The 18,265-nt window shown below is 37.5% G+C and overlaps 1 protein-coding gene across 7 annotated transcripts in view; it reads right to left on the bottom strand.

Moving 5' to 3' along the window:
• Positions 1 to 1,033: 1,033 nt before the first annotated feature.
• Positions 1,034 to 18,265, bottom strand: part of LOC129764398 (potassium voltage-gated channel protein Shaker) — a 279,084-nt gene continuing 261,852 nt past the window's right edge. For all 7 annotated transcript variants that reach the window (XM_055763439.1, XM_055763475.1, XM_055763460.1 and 4 more), the window contains one exon: positions 1,034 to 9,251. Coding sequence is in view for 1 of the 7 variants with exons in the window: in XM_055763460.1 (XP_055619435.1) it covers positions 9,249 to 9,251 (3 nt within the window). In the remaining 6 variants the exon portion in view is untranslated. The remainder of the gene's footprint in view (positions 9,252 to 18,265) is intronic.

Raw genomic sequence — 18,265 nt, forward strand, 5'->3', positions numbered from 1 at the left:
AGCATACGGGCTTGGGCTCGAAGTATGAATAAAAAGAAAATGCCAAAAGTTGTTTAATCGTTTTTATTTTACTGTCTAAAAATTTCAAAAGGATCGGTCTACTGGGCGAATTTCTACAGCGTTTTTTCCGTGATGCAATTTGATGTGACACACCCTTTAATATAAATTTAGATGATAATTCAAGCATTTTCTCCAAAAACAATTTTCCGGTATATACAGAGATTTTCCTCTCATTGGACATACCGACGCACCATTCAATGTCGCATTAGAGGCAATTGTGACCTGTAATTGGACATATCACCAAACACAACACAATATGAATTTTTTTCATGTTCGATGTTTGACATTGTTTGTCACTGTTGATAATTGAAGAGAGACAAACAAAATATTATTTGTACCGAATTCGAGCCGAACTTCATCTGTAAAAAAGTGTCGAATGTTTGATCTCCGGGCAAACAGCGAACTTAAAAAACTTAAACTAATTGAAAATGGCGCTTGCAAAGGTAGAGTCAAATTAAATTATATGAGGTGGCAGACCTCGAGACAGAACTTCTATTGAGACTGAATCGAATGTTCCTTTCATCCCCAAGAAGACTTAATTCATTTTTTGTGCGTAAAATTTCAAATTAATTTGAGCGCATCCAATTTAGGAAAAAGAATACGATTATTCCACAAGACATCGAGAGAGACGATCATCGCAGGGACGGACGACTCACGTTTGCGCCAATTGTTGCAAAAATACTCACCACGATGATTCCACGTAAAGCAATTTACATTAACAATAGACAGAAAAAAACGAAAGTAAAATAAAACACAGCGCACAGCAGCAGTCGATTAATTTTTTACAGGAGGAATGTGTTTGGATTGATTTATTTTTCGCAGCGATTTTTATAACGGTTATAAAACATTTCATAATCTTAACAACGTCTTTATTTTTAGGTTTTGTTTTTGTTTTCATTTTTTTCTTCTTTTTTTTGTCTCTGCGTGTAGCGTATCTTCCTTTTTTTTCATATTTTATATGTATTTTAATATCTTTCTTGAAATTATTTCTTGGTTTTTGGTAATATAATAATAATAATAATAATAATTTTAATTTATTATTTAACTTGTGATTACACTATATTACTTTCCCTTTCTGTTTCTCCCTCTTATGCCTTCTTTCTTTTTTCCCTTCCCTCACCTGTCGCCTGTCTCACTCTCAACCTCGGGATGGCGCGATTGCGCGAGTGAGTGGGCGAGCGAATTCGTGTGAATGGATGTGAGAGTGTGTGTGTTTATAAGAGAGGGAGAGAGAGCGTGTGTAACGTTCTTTTCTTTCGCTTCATTTTTTTTTTGCTCAATTGTGCTTCCTCTGCGTAACGACGAGATATTGTTGGCTGCACGTTCTGGTTTAGTTTGTTCTACTAGTTGTTGTTGTTGTTGTTGTTGTTGTTACCGATTCGAAAAATAGAACTCTCCGCTTAGACTTAGACCTTTTATTTCACTCTACTTTTGGTTTGCTGGTTGTTTTTTTTTTGGTTTCAGCGCAATTTGGTTTGTCTTTCTTTTAAATTCACTTGGTTAGGTTTGTTTGCTTGTTGTCCTTTGTCTGAAATTGTTTATTCACAATAAGCGTTTCCTTTATGTTGTTGTTCGTTTGTGTTGCTGTTATATTTTTTCACACACACAAAATACCTTGTTTACATTTGTGATTACCATTGTTGGTATGGTTTTTCTTTCTCGGTAGATACTTATGTGTGTGTGTGTCTGTGAGTGTGACTTTGGTTCTGTAAAGTTTGTTTTTCTTTCTGGCGATTGGTTTTCGTTAAATTTTTGGTTACATTCCATGGTTATTTGTTTTGTTTTCCTTCTGTTGTTCAGTAGATTTCTGATAACATGCAGAATTAACTCTGGAGGGATTTGAGACGAAAGGCCTAGTGGACCGTATGCGTGTGAGTGACTGAGTGAGTGAGTGTGTGTTTGAGTATGCGTTGTATCGTATGATTCGAGGATGTAATAAGCACATGTTTCTTTGTTTGTTTTTGGTTGCAATTGGCTTCAAAAAAGCGGACGATTTGTTCTGATCTTTTGCCTCCGTCGATGCGTTTGCCGGCGGTCATTTTTTTCGTGCGAGATTTTTTTTTTTCTGGGTTTGATTGTAACGACCCAGCGAATGAAACAACAGAAGAACTACACCGATTTGTGCAGTGTTCTCCTTTATTGTCATTATTTTTTAACTTTTGTTTCGAATTTTACAGAAAATTTAGAGAAGACGTCGCCAAAATGGGGTCGACAAACGACACCAACGGACGGTGGACCAGAATTCGACATTTGGTTTAGTGGGTTATGTTTTTCGTTTGGGAGCGGGCGTATCAGTTTGCATTTTGTTTGTTCGTTAGCCTATAAACACGTGTATTTTCAGCCTTATAATATGTAATCGATGCTGTTATTTTTGGTTTGGTCGAAAACAAAACGATCGGAAATAAAAAAAAATATGGATGACAAATCATTAGGGTTTTTATTCCTCTCCCGAAGAGTATGATTTTGCTATTGTCATTTTTGTCATATTCTGCAACACTTCATTCATTACGAGCCATTAAGGGGAAGCAGTTGCAAATATGTATGTTCGTTTGTTCAAAGAGCGTTAGTTATGCGGGAAAAATATTTTTTACAGTGTATTTGCACAACGAGATTCGCTTCGTGTGACAGCTTTCTGTTATTGCGCACGACGCAGCAGGCCTTTGGGGTGCGACAGTTTGTGTGTGTGTGAGAATGTTTGCACTTCTGCAAGTGGAAAGAGTGTTGTGTTTTTGTGGGTGATTTTTACATGAACAGTGATAGTGAGATAAAATTCGCGGTCAAATTTAGCAAACTATTTGCAGCCGATAATTTCATTTTTTTCGAATGCTGATTACGGGTTTACAGCTCGCTCGGCACGAGGAGCATAATATTAAAACTCGCGCGCGTGTATTTTAATCACATTGCTATTTCTCCTCTTCGCCTCATATTTTTTTTCTTCTCTAATATTCGCAAATATCTGATTTTTGTCTCTTTGGCAACCTTCAACTATGTTTTATTTTTCTTTTACTTGTTCTATATGGTGTTCACGGTTTTCTGTAAAGTGGCTGAAATTTTTTTCCTCTCTCATCTAGATTTGTTTTTGTTGTTGTTTGTTTTCATTAAAAAGCCTCCTCTCATTTACTGCTACTGCTGTGTTGATTTTTTGTTTACTCTTGTTTCCAATTTGTTTTAGAATTGTAATATTATTGTGTTTAAACTAAATTGTCTTTAACTTATGCCACATTTAGCGGTATGACTATCCTTTTTTTAACCTTATCGTTAGTTATATTTTTTTTATAAAAAATGTATGGCAGGAGCAATATTTTTATATTTCTTGAATTCTTTTTTTCGCAACCGTCTGTAATACTTTTTTACGATTTTAAATATATTTATCAAAAGAAGTTTTAAATTTACCACGTTTTTTTTGCTTTGTTTGGTTTCTCGAGCTTTCCCCCCCACCTCGTTCGCTATTGGAAGGAGTTTGCCTTTCCGCCATTGTTTTCCTCCCTCATTCCGCTCTGTGGTTGATTAGTAGCAGTACTAGTAGTTTAGTAGTGGTAGCAATAGTGTGTTGCTCTTGCTGTCAGTTTTTTTTTGTTTTGTTGTTGTATGGAGTCTTGTATGGTTGGTTTTTGGTTCTATTGCAATGCTTTACAAAAACATAAATGAAATAAATCGTTCCGTGGTTGAATCTTAACTGTGAATTGTGTATCTGCTCCTTTTCTCTGACGCTCACCAATAGCACTTTGTTTGCTTTACATCGTTTCCTATGCAGTGTTGTGTGTATGAAGGTAAGTGAAATAAAAAAAAAACATTTCTAGACAGGTTGTTTCTTTTACTATTTTTTTTCTCTGGACATATTAATTCGTAATTTACTATAGGGCCAGCTATAGATGGATTTTTTCTTGTTTTCTACAAGAATGTAAGAGTTTTTACATTTCTTTTACGCTTGCTTGCTTGTTTCAATATTCAACTATCGACATTGTGGAAAAACTGAACCGCAGAGTGAAACGAGAGCTTGTTTACTGAAAATCTAACCGGTATTGGAAATGAAGAGTGAAATTCTCAAACAATTCAGCCTACCAATGAGAGGGATCAGTGAAAACTAATGAAAATCGTACTATCCCTTAGCTAGGGTGCCGTTTTTTTCTGTTTTGTTTTGCTTATTTGCGTTCTAACGATACGTCGCGTGTTTTTATTTTATGTTTATTCTTTTGAGTAGGTTTTTGGAAGAGGATTTCTTTTCTTCTTTTCTCTTGTTCTAAAAAAATACATAATTAACTATCACATTATATGATTTAATAAAACCGTTTTACTATACAAATTCTCTTAAAGAGAACAATATTATCTCAGCATGTATTTTTTTTTGGTTTTTCTTCATTTTCTCAAATTTTGGAAAAAGCGGGTAAAAAACTCTTTATACGCCTGATTTTTATGTTGTTTAATTTTCAATCAATTAATTATTTTTCATGTAAAAAAATATATCCTTTTCTTAATGATTCTTTGGTATTATTTTCCTCTTGTGTTAATAACTTTACAATGCCTGCGCGTCACTTTCCCACCTAACCTCTCGATCATCCTTTCTTTTGCTTGAGAAGATTTTTCAGTTTTTTTTCTGTTCCGATTTTTCTTTTGCCCCATTCATATTTACACAGTGTGACTTTTTTTTGTTTCATTCTTATGATTTACCGTTTTTTTTGCTGTTATTTCTAATTATTCTTTAATACTACAATAGCACAGTATTGTTTTTGTTTTTCCGTGTTTTTTTTTGTTGTTCTCTGCTTTCTGCTAAATACAAAAATATCCCTATCGTCTTCTTAATCTGCGTTTTGGTGCACTTCTCCCCTTCGGTTCGTTCGACTGTGGTTTCAGTTGCCGCTCGCTTGCTGCTCCTGCCGTGTACGTGTACGTGTGAGTGAGTTGTGTGTTTGAGAGAAAGTTTGCAAATTTAATACGTTCCAAATCAGTTCGAGTATTGCTGTTAGCTTCTCCAAAACGTGTGTGATTGGTGGTGTGATTTGGTTTTCGTTTGTCCATCTTTGGCAGAGTTACATACAATCGGTACTGGATTTTCCCCCCAAACGGATTAAGAAGAACGCGTTTGGTTCAGTTTGCGTTTGTATGTTTGTTTGTGTGTTTGAGTGTGTGGTTAGGTTTACGTACACCGTAGTTACTTGTAGTTGGTAAATTAAAACTGGAGTTCCGCTGGAGTGCGTTGTATCCGTAAGCTCCGACACGAATGCTCCTTCGGTTTGGTTTCTGCACTGTTTCCTATTTTTTGTTGCTTTAGTTTAGCTAAGAGAATGTGAGTTATCTTTCAGTTGTTTGCCTTTTTTGTTTTCTAGCAGGATATTTTTTATACACGTTAGTCATAAGAGTCTTGGTTGTTGTGTTTTCCCTCTTTCTTCTCGGTGATAATTTAGTTTAATTCAAATATAGCTTTAATCGCATGTTCATTGTTTTACGAATTCTACTAATCTGTGTGAAAGTGAAAGCTAAATTAAGAGAGTTTTAAAAATGATTAGTCGAGCCAGTGAGAGACAGCTACGTTTTTTTTGCTGCAGCTTTTTTTACATTATTTAGACTCGCCGTTTGATTAATTTACGTTGTTTTTTTCTAAAATTCTATTCATGGAAGATTTAAACAAGCATTTTTTGTTGTAGGTTGTCATCATTTTTTGTCCTTAACAATTATCAGCTCGTTATGTTTTGGTTGTTGTTGTTGTGATTCATTAGATTATCGAAAAGATCATACAACTATTTCACTCAGGGCTGAAGGAATCAAATAAATCCTAAAAGAAAATGTTTACGAAAAGAGAGCAGCTTTGAACATTTTTTTTCATTCTGTTTTCATTAAATTTTCGTTTAGTTTTGCTTTCGGCTACTTATGGCGGATAAAAGGATGTGGCGTATGTTCATTATGTGTGTGTTAGCACGATGTGTGTCTGTGTCCTCCGAAAGCCGCGGAAATCGGGTTGCATTGATTGATTAAGGACTATCTAAGTTTTTTGTTTCCTCTCTTCTAATTATTTGCATTATTATTGTTTGAACCTACAAAGTTATGCCCTAATTCAAGCAAAAAATATTTCTACTCATGGAACGCCTCATACTACCGTTTTTTTTTGTTTCAATTGATGTCATTCAGTGTGAGCGATTTGGATGTATGTATTTTAATTTTCTGATCACGCGCATTTCGCCTCTCGATCGTAAGAGTATCCTTGATTCAGTTTTAATTATTCATAAGAACGTCTGTGATAATGTGTCCGGGATCAAACGGAAATTTCAAACATTTTTTTCTATCTTACTTTTAACTCGCGCTCTCGGCTGTTGTTTTTTTTTGTTGTTGATGATAAAGTGCGCCACTAGAAAAGTACTTAGTGAACACAAAAACCATTGCAACGAAACGAAAAACCAACAAATTAGCCTACTCCTTCACTCTTCCCTCAGTGTGATTACCGATGTTCGCCGCCTCATCGCTCAAAACTTCTCTCAGTTGTTTTCTTTGCATTCATTGCTTGTTTTATGTAATTGACATATTCTGTGTAATAATGTGAGTGGTGTGTGTGTGCTTTATTTTATCCTTTACAACAGTTCTAACGGGCGAATAGAAAAACCTAGCTCTGGTTCATTTTGCAAGGAGAGCCAACTCAAACACGAAAGACGGCGGAAAATGTTTCTTCCCTTGACACAACCGAAGGCACCACGCGTTTTGACCTCACGAGCGACCATTTTTACCCACAGTTCGGAGAGCTTTTTTTTTCTATACTCTCGCATTCATCAGTCTATCAGGCTACTTTGATCGAGCCTTCTTATGTTTCTCTGTGTGTGTGTGTGTGTGTTTTTTTAGTTAGGATTCGTCGCATCAAAACACGCAGAGCTCGGCGCCACGAAGACAACGAAAGTAACTGCCGAAGCCGACCACTTCATTTCCTATCAATTTATTTTTCACAGACACTTTTCGCTATTCAATACGCAGAACTTTGATTAGTTTCTTTTTTTATTTTTGGGGTTTGTTTATTTACTAAGTCTGCTGAATGTTCGTTATTTTTAATTTTTTTTCTTGGTTTCAAAGATTTGATATGCATAAAATAGTCTTAACTATTACTTCCTCTGTGTTTCGTTCTTGCGAGATAATAAAATCAAAGTCGTTAATTTTTCTGGGAAGGAGAGGCGTACGTATGTTTTCCTGCCGAGAAAACAGATGTCACTTGATTTTGACAGATCGATTCAGTATCGAAAGCCCCTCAACAGGGGGAATATTAGAAGACAACAGAGAGAACAGAATAAAAGTTCGCAATTCGTACCCCAAGAGAGACGAAATGATGCTAGAGGAAAGCCAAAACACAAATGTTTCTTTTCCTGTCTGTTTGTCTATCTGTATGTTTATGTGTGTTTGTATGTATGTGTATGTAAGTATGTGGGAAAGTCTTTGGAAGATTTTAAAGCTTTTCTTTAATAAGTTGTTTTGCATCTGGATGATTTAGCTGTTTCGCTGCTTAATGATAGTTTTGTTTCCTCGCTCTTCAAAAAACGTCTAGTCTGCCTTCGAATGAGAATTAGATTTCTTACTTACGATGATAAATGTGAAATGATTTTCAAAATTGATTTTCTTTTAACTTCAATTTGTTTTGTTGACTTAGAAAAAGAAGAAACGAGCTTTTCTTTAGGACGCATGCTGATTCAGGAATATTAAAGGGTAACATTATTTTGTGAGTTTTTTTTTGCTTGTTTGCTTTACAATTGATTTATATATTTACTTTCTTTTCGAGAACTTAAAAAAAGATTTATTCTCGTTTACCACTTTGAAATTTAACTATAAAAACATTGTCATTACTACCATTGTTCAATTTCTCTATTTTTGTTTTCTCCTTAGATAATATTTTCTTATTTTCTTGCGTTAAATTTAAACAGCCTCTCAGATTCTAGATTAGCTTAGGTATCATCACTAGAAGTAAAAAAAATAGTATCATCTGAATCGCCTCGCTCTCGTCACTACCGGAGGTAAATTACCAAGAAGGAAGAAAAACCAAAAACTAAGATGAATATGTCGTCTGTTTTCTCGTTTGTGTTGCGGGTGTTTTTTTACTTCTCCTACACACTGCTTGAGGCTTTGTTTACTAACTAATGCGGGCGTTTGGGTTTCTCCTGTTTACCTCTCTAATTACAACGACCTATTTTTTTGTTTTGTTCTTCGTCAATGAAGGGCAGTTTGTGATCGCTACTATCCGTAAAGTCTACCTTCCTTCTTTCCATCCATCGAAGAAAACATCTCAATGCGTACAGTTCCTCCATCTCGTCCGAATTGGATATCTTAAGTTTTTGCTGTGTTTTTCTGTCTCTGAGGTTAATGGAAAAATTATTCTCTTTACTTTTCTGGTTTCTCTATTCTATTGTAGCGTTCTAAGAGAGATGGCTCCTTACGATTTCTGTTAGTGTTCTTACTCTTTCTTTATTATTGTAAACAAGCGAGCGTATACTGTATAATTGTTTTGTTTTCTTTTTTATAATCGGAATTGTTTTTTTAAGGTTTTATCTGCCCACAACGTCTCAGCGACAAACGAAATCGTGAGAGTTATCTTATCTCTCGCTCTGTTTCTCTAGAACCGTTCGTGTGTGATTTTTTTGGTTTTGTTTGCTTCTCTGCCTCTCTGCTTAGATTTAGGTCATTTGAAACTCGCTTCACTTCCACCGAGTTTGAGTTCCTTACCCTACTTTAGTTGTTTGTTCCTTCTTAATCGGGATGAAATGAGTTCACTAGAATGTTTTACAATTAGGAAAAAAGCGTTCTTGCTTAATTCATATGTTTTTCCTTTTCCCTCTCTCTCTCTTGTTACTTGCGTTCCTGTTCCTTCCGTTGCACTTGCGTACGCCAAGTTCTGAAAGTTGCTGCGAGAGAGAAAGAGCGTAGCGCTGATCCGTTCGGTTTTCTCCTCCTACTCCAGGATTAGTTAGGTTGCTAGTTACTAGTTGCTATCCTGATGAGTGTTTCTTCTAAACATTATTCAGCAGCAGTTCAGTATTTGTTTTTGTTGTTGTTGACTCTAAGAATATTAGTTTGTATTCTTCGATGTTTTACGACGCGAGTGAATAATTAGTAAATTGTGAGTTTGCACGGGGCGGTGGACAGTACAGATGTTCAAACTGCTTTCGGTGAAACCGGCAGCCAACGTATCAGTTCGGCCGGCCAAAATATAGCACGTAGAGTCCGTTTCACTGTCGGGAGGGAAGAAGAGAGAGACGGATAAATAAATGGCTGATCCCCAAATTGAGACAAACGAAAATGTTAGTCTGAGACAACCTGAGAGTTTATTCTCAAAATATTGTTTCTGTTGTTGTAGTTGTTGTTATTGTTGGGGTGTTTTCAAATGTTTTTCACTGAAATTGGAGTGATCGTAGATTTGTTAGTGGTGAGCATTCCCGAGAAAAAAAAACCATTCTAACTTAGGAAGCCCGCGTCGACGAAACGGAAGTTTCCACATTTTTAAACTCATTGACGACCAAGTTGTAATTTTTTTTAAATTTTCTTTATGCTTAGCATTCGCTTGAGATCACAGGATCTCTTGGACTGCTACTCGTTCCCCAGATTGAAGAAATGGCTGACGGTAAAAAAATTGTGCTCAGACTAGGAGATGATTGCAGAAACAAATGGCTTGGACAAATCCTATTATTCGAAAGGGATCAAGACTATTTTGAAAAATAAAAATTATACGAGGTTGTGTTCAACACGACCGCATTGTTGACGTAGAACTACGCTGTGGTTTAATTCAAGTCGCTTGTTTATCACTGAGGATATTATTTTATAACGCTACGAAAATTTTGAAACAACCATTCTACCAGTTTGTTCGCCTTAACACCTGCTTCACCATAGCGTCAGTTCAATGCATTGATGCATTTTCAAAGGCATCAACGAAGCCTTTATGATGACAGAAAACAAACAATGTTAACTGCTTGGAAAAAGACTAAATATTTGCCTCAGCAGGGATTCATTAATAATACCCTAGCGTAAATAATTCCCTCCCGTTATCTCCCCTCCTTGTGTATATTTATCATTGCAAATGGGGTTTCAGCGTAGCAAAGATGCACTATTTTATGGACGGGTTATAAAGCACGCACGTACGCACACAAACAACCATTTATCGATGGCTTGAAGCAACTAAATATACACACACTTATCTCTGTTTTGCACTCTTCTCAACAACTGTTACGGACCCAGATTAGGGCCGGCAACAAAAACAAAAATAAATATCATATCAGAGCTGGCAAACGAACCTAATTAAATATGAAGCGCAAAAGGCGCAAATAAAAATCAATACCAGCGAAAAGGGACTGTTTCTCTTTCCTTAGCTTAGAAGATAACGCGTGATAACGTCTGATTCTGAAACGTATTCGTGATTACGGGAATTTTGGAAGGGGCTTAGCCCGTAAGATCGTAACCAGTCCAGGGAAATAGGTTCCCTGGCTCAGATACCTTTAACTGAACCCGTGATTCTTAGGCTTCAATTGTCGACATCTAGGGAAATAAGTTCCCCAGATTAATCACGAAGCGCTCGAGAGAGGATGAGCGAAAAGTCTTGCCTTCATAGCAAGCATCTAGGGAATTTCGAGTTCCTTAGATTATAGAAGCCCTTTCTGTTAATATTGCCAGTTTAGATTAGCTTAGCTGTCGTTCTTTGTGGGGAGATTTTTCCTATCATCATGTGAAACCAAATCACTGACAAAATTCCTGAACATTTATTTCCTTGGTGAGCTGACGATAGCCTAGCTTGATGATTCCCCACACAATTGTGTAGCTCAAATCATTAATGCAATGGCATCAGTTTGATGCAATGATTGCAATGCCAGAGACATTAGCGAGTGAGAGACTTTAAATTTCTTCCTTGAAAAAGGCCCTTGGAAAACCTGCACTACACCTCCACTCTCATTGCCTTGAGAAAGGCACTCGATACCTCGCCGTCCAGCTCGTCCAGCAACGATGTTGTCCAGTCGGTGTCCTCGCGAAGAATGAAGTTTTGCCTGAGCAAGATCCACTGTTTATACTCTAGGCACATATTCCCCTTCGTTGTTCTTTTTTTCCTTTGTTCACGGAGACTTCACATCTTTCGATTCTCCTTCGTTGCTCGTCGATAAGTTGCTCGTTATTGACAGCTCTGTTCGGGAAAGCACACAAATGGACAGAACAAATGTAGGAGGAAATGGGAATGCTTCCAATTTTCATCAATTTAAACCACATACAGACTATGGGATTGTAATGTTTAGCATATCAAACAAATCTTAGGGAATTTCCGATTATTTTGGTATGTAAATCGCCAGAATCCGTTCACGGCAAAAATAGTCATTAACGTTAACTTTATTTCATAAAAACGTGACCTGTTTTCTGATTTGGCACCCTTAATGAAAGACGTAGCTCTACGTCAAAAAGGTTTACCCCAAACAATAAAGTAGTTTTTATTTTGCATGAATTTTTCAAACGACTCTCGAAATGTGGTACGATTTATGTATGTCTTCTAATAAACAAATAAGAAAACAATATTAACCCTTTGTGATCGAATTAATTTCCCTTGAAATAGAACCACTAATCCACGCAAATAATCTTTTGTTTAAGCCGAGTACCGTTATCTATTATTCATAGAACCTCCGTATTAGTTAGTATTCTCCAATTTCAAATGCTTATTGCTCAGTCATTTCATGATGGATTGATGAAATTTTCGCGTCAATCAATTTCGGCACTCCATTACAATTTTGTATATTGAATAAAATAATATATGTCATGAAACTAACTATCGAACAATTGAAATATCTCAACCCCTATCCTAACGGAAATACCCGCTTCTGATTGGTCGAAATTGACGACACATGCGGCGGTTCCCTAACAGAGACAAACCAAGCTGCCTTGGGGAAATCGGCATTGTAAACACTTGAAAGTAGGGGGAGCATTTGCTCCCACCGAAATGTGTTCTCTAACAGAGACTTCAAAACCAAGCTGCCTGGGGGAAATCGACATTGCAAGTATATGCAAGTCGGGGGAATTTTTATATTGCAAGGAAGGTTTTTTTTTTTTTTTTTTTTTTTTCTCTCTATTATAGTGACTTTCAGCACATTCGGCTGGTTCGTCACTTTTACTTCCATTTTTGGAAGAATGTCGGGAGTGAGAATTGAACTCGTGATCTCTGCGTGAGAGGTATGGATGTTACCACTACGCCAGATCGCCTCCTGCAAGTAAGGTGAATGATACGATTAGTTTTAGCAAAAAAAAAAATTAAATTCGGAACTTTGATGTTGGTTGCTTCGTGTAATTTCATATCAATGACCGATCGTGTATTGTGAAAAATTGAGCACAAGTGTAAGTGTAAAATTGTGTATGGTAGCAGTTGTGTTAAAAATGAGCTGAAATATGAAACGATTTATTTCAATTTTCATAAATAAAAATCAAAGTGTGTTCCAGCTTGAGAACGGGTTGTTCGGTTTAAGCTGTCAGTTGTTTTGTTGTGTTCATTTTCACCTAAGAAAAGTTCATACGGTGAAGAAAATTAGAAAAGTGAAGAAATATTCGAAAAAGTGATTTCCCATATGCTCTACGTATAGTATTAGGCGTGTTAGTCCAATTAAAATTGGGTTGAATAAACACTCGGAAGGTAAAAAATATAAAAGAAAGTTACCTTTTCCATTTCAAATATGTTTTATCTATATTAAAGTAACATGTTTTTGCTGATGAGAAAAATTGATAATTGTGTTCGGTCTTGATAATTAAGTTATATTAAATTGGTGAGATTTTGACATAGGACTATGTCTTTGATTTCTGTATAGGGGGGTAACTCCACGAAAAATGTAACGATTCATTAAGGGTTTTCAAACGCATATTACTCAGAGTCGTTATTGCGACATATGTTGTGTTCTATACCATTAGACGGAAAATTTATCCAGATTTTTTTGCTCAAGACATGAACAGTGTGTATAGTAAAAAAAATATAGTAGGTTGTGTCCAAGATACGACCGCAATGTTGACGTAGAACTACACTGTTATTTTATATAACTCGCCATTCATTGGTGGCTTGAAACTACTAGGAATATAAACACTTCTCATCATTTTGCGCTATTCTCAAAAGAAACGCTTATGTCAATATTACTGGCCTCGAAAAAAGTTGCATTACTTTCTCATGCTCGAGGGAAGCGCAGCTGTCACCCTTAGTGGAGGAGGTTTTGCTACTGGCAAGCGAAACCTAATCACATACAAAATACCAGAACGACATTTACTTTCTTGGTGACTAAACAAGCGAAATAAACTCTTTTTGCTAATAACAACCTCGAAAACAGTAACAATGCTTCATTATGATCAGTTTTGCGATTGGCACTCGAACCCAAATAACTTATAACATTCCAGTAAGACATTCAAGATTTGGCGCTCAACCTTACGGCCTGCTTCGCCATAACGTCAGTTTAATGCATTGATGCATTCTCAAAGGCACAAACGAAGCCCTTATGATGACGGAAAACAAACAATGTTAACAGCTTGGAAAAATACTGAATTTTACCACACAGCTTGTTCTCTGCTGTAACACCCATCGATGCGAATTCGCTGATGAGTTTGTCAAGAGCGACCGCCTTCACCACCAGCGGGGGGAGCTTGATTTTAGTTACTGCCTGGGTAACGGCGTTTACATTATCGACCGACGCGCCGAAATCGCCTACTTCGCTGTTGTTCGATGCGGTATCACACTCGTGAAGGCTCGGTTCAGTGCGAGCGCTTTTCACTGCACCAACATCGCGTGCAGCATCAGATGATGCTTGCCTCAAAATTTTATTGCCCCTGCCAATGCGTTCGTTTTTTGCAGGGCTCGAGCCTGTCTTCCTCTTCTTCTTGCTCATCACACACTATCAAAGCGTACAATTTATGTCGCGGGAAGAAAAACACACGATACGAATAACGCAAAAAACGAACAGAAAAACCAAACGACGATATCCAAGTTGGATTACCACTGGTGGGGTCCAATCTTAGATCGAAGCGCAGCGAAAGCAAAGTGAACTGGATTACTCAACAGTCCGATGCCAAATGAAAGTTTGCCTCAGCGAGTTCCACTGTTTATACTCTAGGCAAGTATTCCCCTTCTTCTACCTTTTCCTTTGTTCACGGAGACTTTGAATCCTACGATTTCCCCTCCGTTGGTCGTCGATAAGTTGCTCGTTATTGAAAGCTCTGTTCGGGAAAGCACACAAATGGACAGAACAAATGTAACGCTTAAAGTCTTCATGAATTTTAACCATCTACAAACCAGGGGAATCTAATGTATAGCATATTAAACAAATCTTACGGAATTTCCGATTCGTTTAGTATATAAATCGCCAAAATCCGTTCGCGACAAAAATAGTTATTAACTTTAACTCGTCCAGGGTCACAGATGACGGCTTTCATCATATCTCATTCCACTTCGGCATCTTCTATCATGATACGCACCATCTAACAAATAATTACCATCCTTCTGTCATCATCACTCGGTTGTAAACACTTGTGGAGTGAACAAACAATACCCAACAAACCAAACAAAACAGCCCTTTTCAGGGTCACCAAGTCATTATCAAAGAATTTAACGATGTGATTCTTCAAACATATCCAAAACCAACGAAATCCTACGTCAACTATGCGGTCGTGTCTTGGACACAACCCTTCTTTGACTTTTTTCGAAAGATATTTTAAACTGGGTAGCTTCAAGCACCAAAGCGCGAAAAACATGTACTAAATTCACGTTTGATGTCAGTTGTCATGTTGTCACCAAATAAGACTACTGGGAGTTGTTAAAAGTTTAAGTTAAAGTTGCAAATGATACGTAATTTGAATGATAGAAAATAAACCAATTAATGTAATTCGACTGCAAACAAAAGCTGTCCATTGTTGGCTTATTGAAACCCATAACTTTCACTGCTAAAGTAGGTTTGCGGGTAGGAAAGGGTGTCTCAAGTTGCTTTTTTCTGCCAATTCATAAGTTAGACCACGGACTACGATAATAAGGAACTCATATCAATGGTTCTCAAGATCAAGCCGGTGAAAGACAAACACCTGATTCTGGTAAGGGGTAAACACGAGAGTATTGTTCTCAGCTTGGGTGAGTATCCACTGCAGATGAGGCCGAAGAGCGTTGATTCAGGGATACCATTAGTCGTAGCAGCATTTTTTGTTGGAATGCCCTACTTAACGTTGGATTTGGCTGTTTTCATCTGAATATCAGTCCGGCTCTGCCGTTATGTCTTTAAAACATGAACACGAGGCATCTTCAAAAATAAGGACGATTTTTTTCCTGTCAGTGAGACACAAACCAGGTGTCGGGTTTACCCCGACTACTAGCGAAATTTTACACGGACTTTTTCCAGTTTGCTGATCGGTTTTATTTTGTTTGTTCTAACTAAGGATGGGCAAACCGTTCATGAACTGTTCAAAAGAACTAGTTCATTAAAAAGAGTGAACGAACGGTCGTTCTTTTTTACTGGGCAACAGTTCATATGAACTGTGTACACCAGTCTTCCGTGTTTCACATTAAACACTTTGTACGAGACGAACAAAGTTCACGCTGCTCTCGCGGTTTTGTGTTTGCTGACAAGCATGATTTTTTCGTACCTGTGTTTGAAAATGTGATATGGAATTTTAGTTACCCACATTAAAATACCGAGAATAGGCGTAAACTTTACTGAAAACATGCATTTGAAACTATTATTTGGCTATTTGTTTATTTATTTGGGCAGCATTTGTACGACGACGCCCGCTGTGCAGTCGTTTCCCAGATTTCAATTGGAAACATGCAACCAAAAAAAAATCTCAACACCAAGGATTATTTAATCAGACTTGCAAAATGTGCATGAACTCATAGCCTCCGAGCTCATGCAATTTTTGCAATGCGAACTAAATTTCATGTTAGTTTCTGTGAAAAAGTGTTGTTCATGATGTGAGAAACGCGTGTGATTTAAACATGTTTGTATTTATGCATCATTGGGCGTGTTTTGGATAAATATTGAACACTAGCGAAAAGTATGTTCGTGTTTAAATGAAAACATGGAATTCGAACATCGCGCGCACATTTGTGAGTCCAACATTCGAGCCACTTGTGTTTTTTTGTGCCTATAACTATAGATATCAAATTTTCTAGAGGGATTTGTTCGGTTTTTCGGTTTTTCTCATTGGAAAATTTTCTTTCAAAGTTTTGACGCCCTTGCTTCCGACAAAGCATGATCGATTCGGAAGATTGAATTGTTGCATCATGAACGGTTGTATTTTAATTTTTGGGCGGATCTTAATAGACTTGTTGTTTGTCTTAATACAGGGTTTTCCAACTTTAAATTCCGAAAGTAAATTGAATTGTGCTCCTTTGGCCGAGTGGTTAGCGTCATAACTAACATGCCGGGTGTTCGGGTTCGATTCCCGTTCTGGTCGGGGGAATTTTTCGTCAATGAAATTTCCTCCGACTTGCACTGTGTTCACGCGTATTCTAGAGCTTGCCACTCAGAATGCATTCAAGGCGTGTTATTTGGCATAGAAATCTCAACTAAGTACTAATAAAAATGACGCAAGTAATACTACGTTGAGACGGCGAAGTTCCTCTAGGAACGTTAGTGCCATTGAAGAAGAAGAAGAAGAAATTGAAATAAAACACACTTAGAATTCGAATTTCGATGAAACTTTTATTTCAAATTAAAGTTTGGTTTATGCCATTAGGTGTGAAATCCAACATCTTTCAAATGTTCACCTAGGGCTTCCTCGCACACCTTGATCCGGAACAGGTAATTTTCGATGACTTTTCGGCACATATGGGGCGGTATCTCGGTCATAACTTCACGAATGTTGTCTTTCAAATGTTCAAGAGTTTGCGGAGAGTTGACATAGACACGGTCTTTCGCATAACCCCACAAAAAAAGTCTAGCGGGTTCAAATCGCATGATCTAGACGGCCAATTGGCATCACCAAAACGTGAAATTATGCGTCCCTCAAATTTCGTTCGCAATATGGCCATGTTCGGTCGTGTTGTGTGGCACGTGGCGCCGTCCTGCTGAAACCACATGTCATCCGTATCCATATCTTCAATTTGTGGCAAAAAAAATCGGTTAACATGCGCTCACCATTCACAGTTACCGTCTCGCCGTCCTCATTTTCAAACGGCCCGATGACTCCACCAGACCATAATGCGCACCAAACAGTGACTTTTGCCGGATGCAATGGCCTCTCAACAATCACGTGTGGATTTTCTGAGCCCCATATACGGAATTTTGGGTCACCACGCTCTAATTTTTGTACCAGTTGGACTTTATATGGATGTAGGTGCAAGTCCAAATGCAAAATTCGCCACAATGATGTGTTTGACAAGCCCAATTGCTGAGCACGCCGTGGAATCGAAACATTCTGATCATCTTCCACGCTGTCAGCAACAGCAGCAATATTTTCGGCCGAACGCACATTACGATGATGCACAGGTTTCACAATATCCGCTACGGATCCATTTTGTTCGAATTTACGCACTACATTAGCGATTGTGTGCTCTGTAGGCCGTCCATGACGACCAAAATCCGACCGTAATACTCGAAAAACATTTGCCGGTTTTTCATCATTTTTATAGTATAATTTAACATAATTAACACGTTGTGCGATGCTAAAACGATCCATATTGTAAAATGGCAGACATTCAACTAACGATATGACGCTTTGGTTGACAGCTATGTCAAACGGTTGTCAGCGCAGGGCTGTATACTTTCGGAAGCCCGAAATGGAAAACCCTGTATATACGAATAAAAAAAACTGCTCAACCACTAACATACAATCACCCCAATCTGCAGCTCTATACATTAATATACATATTCTACCACGGCTAAACTTTTTTTTTGGTTTATCTCAGTTGATCGTCGTTGAAATTCACATCGCATGACACAACCTGCCGCTTGCCGCTTTGGGCGCAATACTTCACTATTTTTGTGTTGCCTCGCTCAATCAAATCTAGTTACCATCGTCAAATAGGCAAATCCTAATCCACTGTCAAAAGATCACACAATGGAAATGGTCGTCATTTGTTGTTTGAGATGGGAATATACATACACACACATATATAAAGATTAAATTATTTAGTTTTCTGTTTCTGCGATAGGTTTTTTTTCAGCGATAACGCTAATGGCGATGGCGTAACTAAATCGAGCTTAGCGGTTTTCAACACTTGAAACTATCGGGGAAGCGATCCAATAAATGGTATACAAAGCAAAAA

The sequence above is a fragment of the Toxorhynchites rutilus genome, chromosome 1 (genome assembly GCF_029784135.1).
Source record: "Toxorhynchites rutilus septentrionalis strain SRP chromosome 1, ASM2978413v1, whole genome shotgun sequence".
Taxonomy (NCBI): Eukaryota; Metazoa; Arthropoda; class Insecta; order Diptera; family Culicidae; genus Toxorhynchites; species Toxorhynchites rutilus.